The 17,500-nt window shown below is 45.4% G+C and overlaps 1 protein-coding gene across 2 annotated transcripts in view; it reads right to left on the minus strand.

Annotated features, from left to right (window-relative positions):
- Positions 1-17,500, minus strand: part of LOC143284936 (unconventional myosin-XV-like) — a 186,892-nt gene that overhangs the window by 125,921 nt on the left and 43,471 nt on the right. For both annotated transcript variants that reach the window (XM_076592104.1, XM_076592107.1), the window contains exons 3-8: positions 7,957-8,020; positions 5,279-5,388; positions 3,989-4,063; positions 1,666-1,866; positions 1,180-1,243; positions 136-249 (exon numbers count right to left, since the gene is read on the minus strand). In XM_076592104.1, the coding sequence (XP_076448219.1) occupies positions 136-249; positions 1,180-1,243; positions 1,666-1,866; positions 3,989-4,063; positions 5,279-5,388; positions 7,957-8,020 (628 nt within the window). The remainder of the gene's footprint in view (positions 1-135; positions 250-1,179; positions 1,244-1,665; positions 1,867-3,988; positions 4,064-5,278; positions 5,389-7,956; positions 8,021-17,500) is intronic.

The raw sequence follows: 17,500 nt of genomic DNA on the forward strand, positions 1-17,500 counted from the left end.
GGGGTTCAGGCACAAGCAAGTCTGCACAAATGATGACCTGAGAGATTGGAAAAATCTCCACCCTTTATCCACCAAGCGCCGCTACCGAGATTCGAACCTGGGACCCTCCACATTTTTTTTTTTTTTTTTTTTTACCTGGTTGAGGTAGAAGTACTTGGGGGCAGTCTGCAGACCGTAGCGACCTTTGTCCTCCTCACCCAGGGCCTCCAGCATCTCGTAAAACACGTGGTAGTTCCTCTCTTCCGGGGCCTGCACACACGCAACACGCACACGCACACAGGTGCACGCGCGCGCACACACACACACACACACACACACACACACACACACACACACACACACAAGCACGCACACACACACATGCGCACTGGCGTAGTAAACGGAAATGGGGGGTGAAGTATAAAGGCTTTGTCGTCGCCTTCATCGCTATTGTTATAGTCATCGTATATGTTGTCAGTAATATCAAAGATGTAGTAGAACGTAAGCAAGCAGCCACCCGACCTCTTCGAATAATAATTCATATCAATACCACCAACAACAACGGTAGGCAAACAGCATCGAAATAGGAGCACCGCTACATGCGAGTCAACATAGTTTCTGTTCTGGTCCAGTGACAGCTTTGAGGAAAGCAGTTCCAGAGTGCTGAAACTGCTATAGATTTCTCCGAGAGCCGGCGTTATTTTGGGCATACCTAAATCATTGCGATCGGGTGCACGCCATGGACACGTGGTCTGAAAGAATGAGAAAATGCAGTCAAAGCTCAGGTAGGGTAGATACATCAATAAGGTGGAATAGTCATTTTATGCGTACGTATGCCCAGAGATGGCTGCACTCAGATACTTATCTAGCTTCCGTCTTACCACGTGTAGCTTGAGAATGAGAAAATGCATGAAAGCTCAGGAAGGATTCAACACTAAAATCTGGAGTAGTCATTTCATGTGTTAAGAAGTATGCCCAGATTACTGCATTGAGATACTTAGCAAAGGTCCCGCTTATTACGTGGCCTTGCTTGTGGGTCTTGTCGTCTCAGACAACTTAATAATTAAACAGCATGAGGAACGTACGCACTCATGCCTTCACGGCTCTGACCATAGCTTTGCAATTAATGTTCACGCAAAGACGCAGTGGACGACAGAGCTAAAGTTCCAACGTGCAGGTGCGGGCGATCAGTTAACTCACCTGGGTGACGATTCTAGACTTCTCCAGCAGGTACTCAAGAGTTCTGGCTCCCACGATGGCACCACTGTCAAACAGTGATAATAATCATTACAGTAATTACAACAACAGCAGGGGCACAGACATTTTTCATTATGATAATGATCATCACAATGACGACAATGATAATGACTTTCATGACGACAATGACGATGATGCTGCTGCTGATGATGATGATGATATAGCACTAATACGGAACTTTCCCTGAGTGCTTGAAATAGTGAACCTCGTAACATCCAATACAATCACAATACGCATCAGTACACGAACACACGGTGTTTACTACCCCACCCCACCCCCCTCTCCAACATCACACACACATAATAATAACCAAAAACTGCTTACCATTTTGCACACATACACACACACACACACACACACACACACACACAAGCACAACACACACACACACCACAAACCCAAAACCACCCAAGAAGGGAACTAACTCACTGCTGAAAGAACACCTCGATGTATTTGCCGAAGCGGCTGGAGTTGTCGTTCCGGATGGTCTTGGCGTTGCCGAAGGACTCGAGGAGAGGGCTGGCCTCCAGGATCTGCTCCGTGATGAGGTCGGTGCCGGAGCGGTTCACTGCAGCCAGGTACTGCAAGGTCAGCTTGGTGCTCTCCGTCTTTCCCGCACCGCTCTCTCCGCTATGTGGGGGTTTCGGGGGGGTGGGGGGGGGGGGGGGGTGGAGGGTAAAAAAACGAAGGATGCATGACTGATAGGTAGGACACAGGAACGCAGGATATAGTCGAATTGTCAGGCCATTTGCCCATAAAATGAATGGAGGAGTGAGCATAGGAAAATATGGAAATACCATGAACATATACATCGAGGGAGTGAGTGGAGTGTGGATGGGGTGGGGGCGGGGGAGATGATAAAAAAAGGAAACGGGAATGGAAATATTGCTCTGTTTTTTGTTGTTGTTGTTTTTATTATTATAATATGCAAATTATAAATTATGTTGTAAATTATGAATCATAAAGAGTGGGGGATAGGTGAAGAGGTGAAACGGGGAGAGACAGACAGACAGACAGACAGAGAGACAGACAGAGAGGCGGGCGGACAAAACGAAACGAAATGGAACGGAACAAAAAAGAAACGAAAGTTCGCATACCCAGCTCTGGGGAAGAGAGAAGGGGAGATAAAGAAAGACAGACAGACATGCTCCAATGTATTAACTTCTATCTGTACAAAATATCCGTCACACAATCAGCGTTTCTAAGTATGTATGTATGCATAAATGAATATATATATATATATATATATATATATATATGTATATATATATATATATATATATATATATATATATATATTAGAGAGGGAGAGATGTTTTGTTGATAGTTTTTTGACAGGACTTAACGTAAGTCTTTGTTGTCCTGTTGATTTCATGACTGCATTTGTATTGTGACATGATCAAGATAAAATAAGGTTTCAACTGAAGTATCAAAAATAGTTAAAAGTATATATATATATATTTAAAAAAATATCCATGTGAAATAAAACAAATCAAAATGTGATTCTCTCTCTCTCTCTCTCTCGATTCCTCTTGTCCGTGTGTGTATGTGTGTGTGTGTGTGTGTGTGTGTGCGTGCGCGTGCGTGCGTGTGTGTAGTAGGGGGTGCGTGCTTTCGTGCGTGTGCGTGCATGACTATGTGTCAGAGAGAGAGAGAGAGTGTGTGTGTGTGTGTGTGTGCGCGTGTGTGTGCGCACGCGCACGCACGTGTGTGCGTGTGTCATGTGTGCTCGAGCACGAACAAAGGAGCAACCGAGCAAACAGGAAGTGTGGAGGAAAGGGTGTCAGATTGCAAAGTTGCGTGTCACGCCCGTTTTCCTTCTTCTTGTGAACTGAATTAACTTTATGGGGAAAAAAACGTTTATCTAAGCCTCTCCCCTACTCTCACACACACACACGCACACACACACACTGAGGATGGAAGCAGGATATAGCCACAGTAAGCAGCACGATAGCTGCCAGAAACTCATGACACATGCAACCAATGCTCGGCTCAGTAGTTATTCTTCCTCCTCCTCCTCTTCTATCCCTGCACAGGTTTCATGCCTGTTTGCAACTGCAAATTCTATTGAAAATGGGCACAATGATAAATATGGTTGCGATGGCAGAGCTTATCTATGATATGTTAGTCCTCATCGGATTTAATCACTCTCTTTACCACGAAATGAGTAGTTGGGGGGCGGGGGGGCGGCAAGGGGGAGGAGGAGGGGGAGAGGGAAGAAAGACAGACAGACAAAGAGAGACAGAGATAGTAAGAGACACAGAAACAGACAAAGACAGAGAGCGATAGAAACAGAGAGAGAAAGGGGGAAAGAGAGGGAGGGAGAGAGGGGAGGGAGGGAGAGAGGGGAGGGAGGGGGGGAGAGAGGGTAGGGAGGGAGGGAGGGAGAAAGAGAAATGTGAAATTCACACTATTTTGTTCACTTCGTTTTTTTTCCAAAATAAAACAAAAATAAGACAGTGGGACACAGACAGACAGACATCCTGACAAGACAAACAAAGCCAATAGAAACAAATAGATAACCAGACAAACAGCAATGCAGACAGACAGGCAGACAGCAGACGTACAGACAAGACAGAGCCGAGTGAGAAAAAAACAACAACAGACACTAACAGACAAACAGGTACGCAGACAGGCAAGGCAAGGCAAGGCAAGGCAAGGCAAGGAGTTTATTTCGTGTGCCCACTGGGGACAGACAGACGTACAGACGTACAGACTGACATAGCCGACAACAGACAGGATCTGGATATACCTGATCACCAACACCTGGTTCTCCTTCTCCTTCATCATCTTGCCGAAAGCGGCGCTGCCCACGGCGAACAGGTGTCTGAAAAAAAAAATTAAAAAAAAAAAAAAGTTTCAGTTTCAGTATCTCAAGGAGGCGTCTATTCGTTCGGACAAAACCATAATACACGCTACACCACATCTGCTTGGCCGATGCCTGACAGCAGTTTCAGTTTCAGTAGCTTAAGGAGGCGTCTCTGCGTTCGGACAAATCCATATACGCTACACCACATCTGCCAAGCAGATGCCTGACCAGCAGCGTAACCCAACGCGCTTAGTCAGGCCTTGAGGGAAAAAATAAAAAAAGGTGAATAAATAATAGATAAGCTTACACAAATAAATAAATAAATAATAAATTTTTTTAAAGGTAGTAGTAATAATAATAATAATAATAATAATAATAATAATAATAAATAAATAAATAAATAAAATAATAACAATAATAAATAAATAAATAAACAATGATGATAAATAAGCAAATAGATGTAAAACATGAAGACACACATTCACATATACACCCACACATGCATAACAGATATGCACCAAACATGCAGTTTCACAGATATGAAAGCACAGTTAAATACATATAAACGTACATGAGTTCCAACACACACACACACACACCACACACATTACCCTGCACCTCCTCTGACAGCAGCATAACCCAATGTGCTTGCCAGGCCTTGAGTGCATGCTTATACATAGTTGTGTGTACCTATCAGAGTAAATTTCTTTTCACATAATTTTGCCAGAGGACAACACACTCGTTGCCATGGGTTCTTTTTCACTGCGCCAAGTGCGTGCTGCACACGGGACCTCGGTTTAAAACGTCTCATCCGAAAGACGAAACGCTCAGTTGAGATTTTCCAAGTTTTAAACTTTGGAGAAAGAGCGAGAGTGGGATTCGAACTCACACCCTCACGGACTCTCTGTATTGGCGCCATTACGCTTTCTCACAATGTGACAACGTGGGAAGTCCTCATTTTTTTTTTTTATCAAAAATAATTATTTCCTTTATCATCGGGGTTGATTTTTTGTCTTTTCCATTTCAAAATTTTAGAGAAAAATGTGTAGTGTGGTGTGGTGTGGTGTGTCGTATTATGTGTGCGTGTGTGTATGTGCGTGCGTGCTTGCGTGTGTGTGTGTGTGTGTGTGTGTGTCTGTGTGTGTGTGTGTGTGTATGTGTGCGTGCGTGCGTGTGTGTGTCTGCGTGTGTGTGTGCGTGCGCGCGCGCGCGTGTGTGTGTGTGTGTACTCACGGAGGCAGGTCCCCCATCTGATGTCCGGCATAACGTGTGACCATGTCCAGGCCGTAAATGTTGAAGGGCCTGTAGGGGTTGACCGCCACCAGGATACTGCCGATGTACGTCTGTGTCCACACACACACACACACACACACACATATATATATATATATCAAACAACGCACCCACATATATAAACACATATTACACACACACACACACACACACACACACACACACACATATATATATATGTATCAAACAACGCACCCACATATATAAATACATATTATTACACACACACAGAGGGCGCGCGCGCGCGCTCGTCCCGTCAGCGCGCATGCATGGATGAGCAGGGACACGCGAAAGAGCCTGGAGCCGAAAATTTCCTAATGATGAGATATCATTCAAGAGATAAAGCGCGCAAGAGATAACTTGCAAATTAACAGCCGGAACTAGACAGAGGTCACGCAGTGTGTCGCTGACTCCCTCGGGCCACATTCACTGCACCTGACACTGGTGTCTTCATTTCAGGGAGCGGTGGTCCCGCCGAGGACCGGACAGAAATTGCCATGGGTGCGTGTCTCATACACGGAACGGAATGTTATCACCATCCCCCCCCCCCCCCCCACCCCCCCCCCCGCCCCGCCATTCCCCCCCGCCCCCATTCAATCATCTAGTCCTTGAATCGTGGCCTGGGTGCTAGTCTTTTCAGGGTGACGTCCCGTGTGCAACACGCAAAACTTTGCGAACGTAAAAGATTCTATGGCATCAAGGAGGACTTCCCCTGTTAAAATTATGGTAGGAAAAAAAATCAATTCACAATGATGGTAAAACAAATAATACACCTGCAGACAGGAAAAAAAAAAAGGAAAGAAAAGTATGGATGGATGGCGCTGTACTGTGGCGACGCGGTCTCCGCTGGGAGAGCAACCTGAATTTCACACACAGAAGTATGTTGTGACGAAATGTGATGCTGTGCAACACAATGCAACACAACGCAACGCAATATACAATGCAATGTTGTGACGAAAAGTAATGCTGCGCAACACAACACAACGCAACACGACACAACGCAACACAACGCAACACAACGCAACACAACAACGCAACACAACGCAACACAACGCAACACGACGCAACACAACAACGCAACACAACAACGCAACACAACAACGCAACACAACGCAACACGACGCAACACAACAACATAACACAGCTCAACAACACAACACAGCACAGCAACACAGCACAACAACACAACACAACAACGCAACACAACACAACACAACGCAGCACAACAAAACACAACGCAACGCAATACAACGCAATGTTGTGACGAAAAGTAATGTTGTGCAACGCAACGCAACGCAATGCAATACAATTACAGAAAAGATGACAAGAGATGAGCAAACAAAATAATCAGCCATCCTCTGACTGCTACTGACATGCATGCTCGTCACTTCAGTGAGAAGGGCTGTCACCTCATTGAGACAAGACACAGCTTACAGGTCAGGATGTCAGGGAAGGGCTGTCACCTCACTGAGACAAGACACAGCTTACAGGTCAGGATGTCAGGGAAGGGCTGTCACCTCACTGAGACAAGACACAGCTTACAGGTCAGGATGTCAGGGAAGGGCTGTCACCTCACTGAGACAAGACACAGCTTACAGGTCAGGATGTCAGGGAAGGGCTGTCACCTCACTGAGACAAGACACAGCTTACAGGTCAGGATGTCAGTGAAGGGCTGTCACCTCACTGAGACAAGACACAGCTTACAGGTCAGGGTGTCAGTGAAGGGCTGTCACCTCACTGAGACAAGACACAGCTTACAGGTCAGGATGTCAGTGAAGGGCTGTCACCTCACTGAGACAAAACACAGCTTACAGGTCAGGATGTCAGTGAAGGGCTGTCACCTCACTGAGACAAGTGAAGGGTTGTCACCTCACTGAGACACGACACAGCTTACAGGTCAGGGTGTCAGTGAAGGGCTGTCACCTCACTGAGACAAGACACAGCTTACAGGTCAGGATGTCAGTGAAGGGCTGTCACCTCACTGAGACAAAACACAGCTTACAGGTCAGGATGTCAGTGAAGGGCTGTCACCTCACTGAGACAAGTGAAGGGTTGTCACCTCACTGAGACACGACACAGCTTACAGGTCAGGATGTCAGTGAAGGGCTGTCACCTCACTGAGACAAGACACAGCTTACAGGTCAGGATGTTAGTGAAGGGCTGTCACCTCACTGAGACAAGACACAGCTTACAGGTCAGGTTGTCAGTGAAGGGCTGTGACCTCACTGAGACAAGACACAGCTTACAGGTCAGGTTGTTAGTGAAGGGCTGTCACCTCACTGAGACAAGACACAGCTTACAGGTCAGGATGTCAGTGAAGGGCTGTCACCTCACTGAGACAAGACACAGCTTACATGTCAGGATGTCAGTGAAACGGGCTGTCACCTCACTGGGACAAGACACAGCTTACAGGTCCGGATGTCAGTAACGATTCTGTGTTTGGACTTCTTCCTCTGGGGAATGTGGCCTTGTTTTTGTCCAGCAAAATCAGCGACATTGCTTACGAAAACACAAAAGCGGCAACAGCACTTAAAAACCAGTGCTACACTGATCTACCACCAGACTCAGCAGTCAAGGGCTCGAACTGCAACGACCAGAAGTGTTAATGTACAACTCACGTAGATGTGATTCCGTCCATAACGGGTTTTGAGGTTGTGAAGAATGGAAGCTTCGTTGAGGACTCTGCACACATACACAGTGGTAACATTAACCTGGTGACCCTGTCCATTTACAAGGCACACAACTTAAAGTAAAAAAAAATGTGTGTGTGTGCGCGTGTGTGTGTGTGTGCGCGCGTATGTGTGTGTTACACGTGTGTGCGTGCGTGCGTGCGTGCGTGTCTTAAGCCATGATTATGGGGTATTCAAGTCAGGATGCCAACTTTGCGACTGCCCAATTCCTGTGTTTAATTGCACGTGTAGCAGCTACAGCTGAAATGACGGATCCTTGGCAGTTCATTTCGTCACCGTGTGCCGGCAATGAGACTGATGTCAGGAGATAACGAACGTGTGTCAGGTTGTTCGAAAGCCGAACGAGGAAGTCAGTGTATGGTCAGTAGTGAAATTACTGGTATGGATAAGTCACTGATTCACGAGCCCCGACCACCTTTCTGTATATATGTGTGTGTGTGTGTGTGTGTGTGTGTGTGTGTGTATGTGTGTGTGCGCGCGCGCGTGCGTGCTGTCCAAAGCTTTCACCCATAGAAACAAGTCTATCTTTAGTTAATGACGCATGATTACACACCAATCTGCCCATCTATCTTTTTGTCTTTTTCTTCTTTCTGTCCCCCCCCCTCTCTCTCTCTCTCTCTCTCTCTCTCTCTCTCTCTGCCTTACTCTGTCCTTTCTCTCTTTTCTATTCCTTGTTTACTGTTCATATATTGACGCTGTTCTTTATAATGGATGTTAACACGGAAGTCCCTCCTCCCTCCTCCCCCCACCCCCTTACCCCTTTTGTCACGGGCAGAAAGGCCTAAACAATAAACCATTCAGGCTTCAGACTCTCTCTCTCTCTCTCTCTCTCTCTCTCTCTCTCAAGCATTTGCAATGTGGCTACATTAGTCGTCTTCGACACCAAATGATTAAATTCTCGTATGTGCTACATCAATATTTGCTTCAAATCATATAACCAGGACAGAATTTCACGGGCTGACGAATAAAGCATTGGATATACATAACCTACTGGGGTGGAAAAGCACGACATGAAAACGCATGTGACCTGTGAACATATTATGTAAGCGTAAGCAGATAGGTGCGGTCATGCCGTTTGGGGGACTGGGTGAGTGGGTGGTTGGGGGGGGGGTGGGGACGTGGGGTGGGGGGGGGGGTTGAGTTATCAGGATGTGTAATCTGTTTCAGCTTGTGTTTACTTTTTCAAATAGGGATCTGTTGACTACAGGTAGCAGAACAAGAATGTGACGACGCTATCCATATTATTTGCGGGAGGTTGCAATGTTAGCAAACAGAACATTCAAAAATGGAAATTTCATGGGGTTGTGTTATCTTAATGCAAAACATTCAAGAAATTGTAAAGAACTTGTGATACTTTCAACAGGGTTTAGATGAGAAAGTTTTCGCCCTATAATGCGGATCACAGCGCGCGAGCGCTGTTGCACAAGTACACATGCATGTACGCAAGCACGGAAGCATGCACGCACACACGAGAACACACACACACGCGCACGCGCACACACACACACACACACACACACACACGCGCGCGCGCGCGCGCGCGCGCAAACAGAGAAAGAAAAGAGAGAGAGAGAATAATACAAGTGACGCACAAAAGACTGAACCAGGAAGTTCGCAGTAGGGCATTCTTATAATAAAATGCCCGAACCAGTCACTCAACCACATCTCTCTCTCTCTCTCTCTCTCTCTCTCTCTCTCTCTCAATCCGTTTAGAATCAGTCATAGATACTGCAAGCGAGAGATATACATGCTAAGTATATATGCCAATGACCAAAGTACATCAATTAAACCATTCTGAATCTCTCTCCCTCTCCCTCTCTCTCCTTCCCTCTCAATCATTTTATTTTTTGCTAAGTAACTCTTTGAAAGTGTGTGTGTGTGTGTGTGTGTAGTGGGGAATGTGTACACATTGCCAGTACATCCGACACTCACACATGCACGGTCCCAATCGTATATCATCAGGCCCTTCGGAGAGGTGAGAGCAGGTCACGGACTGCGTTATCTCCCGTTTGTACTCTTGATAAATACCGGCCACGCCCTACTCGACACAGGTAACTTGAAAACTGACGACGCAGACTAATGTTTCCTTTATTCTCTTTCTTTCTGTTTTCTTCTCTTTTTTTTCCCGCCCGGTCAGTCATATCTACTGGGATAAAAGAGTTTTGGTTTGAATCCAGCCGAATGTCATCTGGGATATAGAAGATAAGTCTAACAACATGTAAAGCACGCTAGAGAAATATAACCGCTTATACTGTGCTCTCCGGTTTGAAATATTTTCGCTTCTAATAGAGGGGAACAGATTAAGCAGTCTCTGATACAGTGAGCATCAGTATCGTCGAAAACGTAGGCCTCCGGTTGTTCGTTAAAATCGTTTTCGATGATGTGTCCGTTTTGTGAGGGGTGAAACAAAATCCGTTGTAACGTCCAAAATGGTGCCCCCCAACCCAACCACAACCCACACACACACACCCTTTCCGTAGGTCCCCCGTGGGACGTTCAAGAACCCCCACCCCACCCCCATGTCCCAAAGCGCCCCCCACCCCTTATGCACACAAACGTGTCTGTTTTTACATCCTAATGCACCCCGTCCTTATTTTCACATGTGTTTAAGACCTCTTGGCAGGTTTTCACCACTGACCATTACTGTCTGGCTACTGGTGACCACTGCTGACTTCAGCGGCCCAAAGCATGATACCGAATCCTCAAGAAAACCTGAACGTAGGCCTTATCAAACAAACTTTAAGAAAGGGGGATTTCCTTCAACCAAAGCTGACAACTGGGTGACCCGGCCAGCCAGGGACCGTTGAGCGTGATGCTAAATCCTGCAGTGAAACTCAGCTAGAAACTATCAAACTTTTTCTTTTCTATCAAACGTTTTCTATCAGTAAAAATAGAAACGCTACCTACAATCGGAATAATAAATTAAGTGACCCGGCCAGCCAGGGATCGTTTCGGTTCAGCGGTTCAAGCGTGATGGCGAATCCGGCACGGCAACCCAGAATCTGATCAAACTTTTTTTTTTTAGAAAAAAGATTAAGAAAGAAATTTTTTTTTTTTTTTAAGGAAAGTGATTGTACTGTGCTCAGCTAATACGGAGAACGGACAAACGTTTTCAACACAAAACGAGACGAGGAAGCGACACGTTTCGTCTCTTGGTGTCTTCTGCAGTTAAAACAAATAATCAAAAACGAAAACAATACAGACACAGATACGCAGATATACCTTGTGCGTTTACATGTGTATTGTTGGTTGAGAGGTGCATGAACTGTGAAAACTGAAGATATATTCTTTACGTCTCGGTAATTTCTATGCATGGGTGCATGCCTATGTGTGAGCGTGTGTGTGTGTGGAGGAGGGGGGGGGTGAGTGAGTATGTGGTATGTGTGTGTGTGGGGGGTGTAAACACTCATGAATCGTGCTCACCAGAGACTGTAAGAAGGCAGGAATCGAAAAGCCGAATCGAAACGAACCACGCAAGTAATGTGATTTTACACTTACTACTGGAATGTCAAAGAACAACGAAAATGTCAAAGAACAACGAAACAGTTGCCGAAAAGGCAAACTTTAAACGTGCAGATGAAAACCAATATGAGTTAAGTGACCCGGCCAGCCAGGGACTGTTCAGCGTCCCCCAGCATAATGCCAAATCCTGCAGGGGAACCCTAACCTCAGGCACAATCAACCAAACATCGCTGCCATTGATGTCAAAAAGAACAGAAGATAAAAAAAAAAAAAAATAACAACAAAACAAACCAACCGAAGAAGGGAAACGTCGCTAGGAACTGTTCTCACAGGAGACGGACTTAACACTGTAATCAATACATACAAAAGAGAAACGAACCACGCATCTACTGCAACTCTCAGTCTACTTGAATGCCACTGAACAAAGAGGTAATTTCATTACTTTGTAATTAACGCCAGATCCTACTCTTTTTCTTTCTGTCACCGAACAGGTTTGGCTCAAATATGACAATGAAATCAACTGAGCATTGAGCAACAAGATTGATTCAACACATTTTTAGAGTTTGGAACGTATGGACATCCCTCCTCACCCTCTGTGTGTGTGTGTGTGTGTGTGTGTGTGTGTGTGTGTGTGTGTGTGTCTGTGTGCGTGTGCGTGTGCTTGTGTGTGTGTGTTCCCCAGCTTCGTGACCACCTCAATCTATCATAATACAGAAAGACAGAAGCATGCCTGCTTTATCGCTGAGATAAGTGAGTCGTCTCTACTCGAAATTTCGGGACATGTTTTTCTATGCCTTGTATATATAAAAAAAGACACTTTCTACCGAAACGTAAGAGTGGTTGACGAGCTTTCGGACGTCCATGACCACACTCCACAGATGTATTCAAGGGACCAGATCTATGCTGCCACTGGTTGAATTAGAAAAAAAAATGTATATATATATATATATATATATATATGTATAGAGAGAGAGAGGTGTCTGTGTCAGTGTGTTAGAGCATGCTAATGAGTGCGCATGTGTGTTTGTGTGTGTGGGGGGGGCGGGGTGTGTGTGTGTGTGTGCGTTGGCGCGCGTGTGTGTGTGTGTGTGTGTGTAAACACTCCCATGAACCGTGCTCACCAGTGACAGACTGTAAGAAGACAGGAATCGGACAAGCCGAGGGCAAACGAACCAAGCAAGTAATGTGAGTTTTCATCTACTACTGGAATGTCAAAGAACAACGAAACAGTTGCCGAAAAGGCCAACTTAAAAGGTGCACAAGAAAACCAATTATGAGTAAAGTGACCCGGCCAGCCAGAGGCCGTTCAGCGGCCCCCAGCATGATGCCCATTCCTGCAGGGAGACCCCATAACATCAGGCACTGTTATCTAAATACAACTGCCATTGATGTAAAAACAAATAGAAGGAAAACATCGTCGGGAACCTTGCTCAAAAGGGACAGACTTTTAAACACCGTAATCAAGTCATGCCAAAGAAAAGCAAGGTCGTGTGTGTGCATGCATGTGTGTATACATTTTCCTCTACTTCCGAACCACCTCAATCTATCACAGCAATGGAAGACAAACGTCCTTGGTTCAACGCTGAGCGAAAAGAACTTGAACTTTCTGGGGGAAATGAGCGAGCTGACATGCTTGCTGGTAGTGCAAAAACGACGAGTGTTCTACATGTAGAAAAATCTGAAATCCTAAGAAAAGGAAAAGAGTACCAAAGAAAAACTGGCACAAGGCCATCCCACCATTTATTGCCGGACTAAAAGAAAGTAAGAGAGAGAAAGCGGCCGTAAGCCTCGCATGAGAGGTAGAGCACAATCATTTCTTAATCAGACCAATATTGACATCTTTTTGAAACCGACGTTGCGCGAATTCCTTTAAAAAGGGAACAGTTTCTATGGGCTTTCCCAAATACATTATACTGAGCAACACACTAAGTTCATGACATCTCAAAGGTTTTCCAACCATTCCAGTGGCGAATCAGTGGCAGTGTTTGTGTATGTATATGTGCGTGTGCGTATCATGAGGGGTGTGTGTGTGTGTGTGTGTGTGTGTGTGTGTGTGTGTGTGTGCGCCCTCCTAGAAACCATGCTTGCTAGAGAGAAGACACTGAAAAAAAGCGGGAATCGGATGAAGTGACACGTCCAGCCAGGGAAAATCAGCGTAGATTTAGTCTCTTGCATACGTCAATGCAGTGGATGCATGGACATCCGAAAACTCGAGACGGAATCTTAAGTTGGCGGTAGAAAGCTTCTTTATATACTAATATATAGGTAATAGAACCACGCTCGCCAGAGACTAAATAAGCAGGAATCAAGACACGTTGATGGCAAATGAACCACGCAATTGTTGTCATTTTCGCACCGACTACTCGAATACTAATGAACAACGAAATACTTGCTGAAAAGGCCAACTTAGAATGTGTAGAAGAGTTTAGCTGTTACTCAAGGAGGCGTCACAGCGTTTGGACAAATCCATATACGAACATTACACCTGCTGAGAAGATGTCTGGCCAGCAGGGCAACCAAAACAGAAAAAGGTGTGTGTTTATACAAGTATGCTAATGAGTGCGTGTGTGTGCATGTGTAAACACTCCCATGAAACATGCTTACCACAGACTGTAAGAAGACAGGAATCAGACGAGCTGAGGGCAAACGAACCACGCAAGTAATGTGATTTTACACCTACTACTGGAATGTCAAAGAACAATGAAACAGTTGCCGAAAAGGCAAACTTTAATGTGCAGATGAAAACCAGTTATGAGTTAAGTGACCCAGCCAGCGAGGGACCGTTCAGCGTCCCCCAGCATGATGCCAAATCCTGCAGGGAAACCCTAACCTCAGGCACAATCAACCAAACATCGCTGCCATTGATGTCAAAAAGAACAGAAGATTAAAAAAAACACAAAAAAATCAAAACAAAACAAACTGAAGAAGGGAAACGTTGCCAGGAACTGTTCTCACAGGAGACAGACTGTTAACACGGTAATCAATACATACAAAAGAGAAACGAACCACACATCTACTGCAACTCTCACAGTCTACTTGAATGCCACTGAACAAAGAGGTCATCATGTTCCATACGAGGTCTCTAGCATCTCAGCAACCAGACCTCTTCGGATGACTGTGAACTGTGAAATCATCAGGATTCTGATCTGCAGTGGTGCCTGCACAAACCGGGAAGTGTTCATGTGGAAACAAGAATTGGAGGCTGTCCCTCGGCATATGGTACCTGAAGACACCATATCCCTTCTTGCTGATTTTGCTTGCCAAATCCCATCACTGTGCTCCCTGTCTCGTATTGCTGTGTCCCACTCTTTGGGCTATGGTCAACAGAGACAGAAGCGTCTGGAGTCCATGAACATTCCAAACCTGATAAAAAGATACATTCAGTTTTCAGATTTATTTCCAAATTAAGACACGACTCGCCCTCTCCTTTTGCTTCTCTCAGGGACTCTCTGGGTCCTGTCAGCTTTGGATCAGTGACAATCAATGAAATCGAGACCCTTTTGTTCCTGGGCTTTTAATGAAAGATCTGTCTTGTTCCCAAGGCCTTGGGCCTTCTTGGGCTCAGACATTTCCAAAGAGACATGGGTGGTGTAGCCGCTCAGAAACCTGTCTCAACCAGGGAACTGGGTGGCTTCTACAGATCTCTGTGGAATGCATGGAAATCCTTAGGGGTTTTGACTCCGTGGGAAAGCTGCTGTTCTCACTGTTTCACATTGTTTCCCGGTATCGTTCAGGTCAGAGAGAGAAAAAAAAACGTCTCTGTTGTTGACCAGTATATGGAAGGATACTAGCAACAACAGCAAAAATCAAAACTGTTTCCATTGAAACATCTAACGCATATGAATCTCAATGTGGGGTTAGATTGTGAAGATTGAGTCTGTCATTATAAAATATGGTTTTGTTGTTCTGTTTATCATTTACTCATTGGTTAACGAAAGACTTTGCCCATGGAGTAGAAAGACTGAATGAGTGAGAGAATGAAAATATGAAAGAGAAAAAGACATGAATGAGGACTGGGGGCTGATGAGTGTACACATACATGTGTGCATACTGCCATACATGCATGCTATGGCATGTTGACATAGTAGTATATAGAGAGGAAAGATTCCTGGATGAAAGCAGAACACAAGTATTCATCAACCATCAGGGACTGCATGGTGTTGGATTTGTATGCACTGAATTGATTTGAGTGCTGTTTTTCTTGGGTTATAGCCCAGAGAAAAGAGCGGTTTCTTTTCTTCCGCTAACCCACACCGTCTCTCTCTTCAAGCAATGACTATGAGAATAGTCAATACATCGTAACGTGTTTACTGTTATATTACAGTTGGAAGAAAGGGTGCTTAGTTCTGTGTGTGTCGATCACACCCTGTCCTCTGATCATTACAGTGTGACATGTCATCTGAAAATCACCAGATCTTCCACCCCCCATTTGTACAGGGAGGTGCGCACACTGACCTCTGTTGATTTAGATTCATTTAAAGTTGACTTACCGATTGATATTCCTTCTGAGCCGATTGCTGGTGTGAAAATCAGGGGAAAGTGTCGTTTGCTACAATTACCCGTGGGTGGCGTGAAAATCAGGGGGAACTGTGTCTTTTGCTCTAACTACCCGTGGGTGGTGTGAAAATCCCTCTGATGACTTGTCAACATGGGGAGAAGGGAATGTCTTTCCGAAGAGGGCAATGGCGAAGGTTGAAGTCCCTCAGGTAACTGTTCAAATGGGGAAGGGTGGGGGGGAGGGGGTTCTGAAGACTGTTCGACATGGGGGTGAGGCTGGGTGAGGACAGGCGAAGGTGGAAGCATTTCCGACTAGTGTTCGACATGAGAGAAAGGGTGTGGCTGGGTGGGGATGCGGGGAAACTTCTGATAACTGTTCGACATCAACGGAAAAATTCACCCCTGATAACGGTTTCCTGCCGACCAACAATAACAACAAACAAATCGGACAAACTGACACGATACTCTGGTTGACGGACTAGTCTTTGTTCGCATGGATGGCGGGCACAATAGCCGAATGGTTAAAGCGTTGGACTTTCAATCTGAGGGTCCTAGGTTCGAATCTCGGTAACGGCGCATGGTGGGGAAACGGTTGAGATCTCCCAGGTCAACATATGTGCAGACCTGCCAGTGCCTGAACCCCCTTCGTGTGTATACGCAAGCAGAAGATCAAATACGCAAGTTAAAGGTCTTGCAATCCATGTCTGCGTTCCGTGGGTTATGGAAACAAGAACATACCCAGTATGCACACCCCCGGGAACGGAGTATGGCTGCCTACATGGCAGGATAGATAAACAAAAACGGTCATACACGTAAAATGCTACATGTCTGAGTGTATATGTGCGCGTGTCTGAAATATAATTGAATGACACAGGAAACGAATGATGAGCGCCCAGTGGCAGCTATCAGTCGGCTCTACCCAAGTAGGCAGCCTGTTGTGCAAATGACCCCTGTGTTTGTAAAGCGCTCAGAGCTTGGTCTCGACCGAGAATAGGCGCTATAGAAGTATCCATGTCAATCAATCAAAGAAGAACAAAAAGATTAAGTTAGACAATGAACAAACATTCAGTCATTTTTCAAACTCACTCATGCAATCAACTCTCTCAAAATAGATTCACATTAGAAATAAAATTTAACCAACCAATGAAACCACAATAAAATAAAACATTTTATAAATGATACAGTAACGTGTACAGGGACACAATCTGAGGGTCCCGGGTTCGAATCTCGTTAGCGGCGCCTGGTGGGTAAAGGGTGGAGATTTTTCCGATCTCACAGGTCAACATATGTGCAGACCTGCTAGTGCCTGAACCCCCTTCGTGTGTGCACGCAAGGAGAAAATCAAATACGCACGTTAAAGATCCTGTAATCCATGTCAGTGTTCGGTGGGTTATGGAAACAAGAACATACCCGGCATTCACACCCCCGAAAACGGAGTATGGCTCCCTACATGGCGCGATGAAAACGGTCATACACGTAATAGTCCACACGTGTACATACGCGTAAACGTGGG

This window comes from Babylonia areolata, chromosome 1, assembly GCF_041734735.1.
Source record: "Babylonia areolata isolate BAREFJ2019XMU chromosome 1, ASM4173473v1, whole genome shotgun sequence".
Taxonomy (NCBI): Eukaryota; Metazoa; Mollusca; class Gastropoda; order Neogastropoda; family Buccinidae; genus Babylonia; species Babylonia areolata.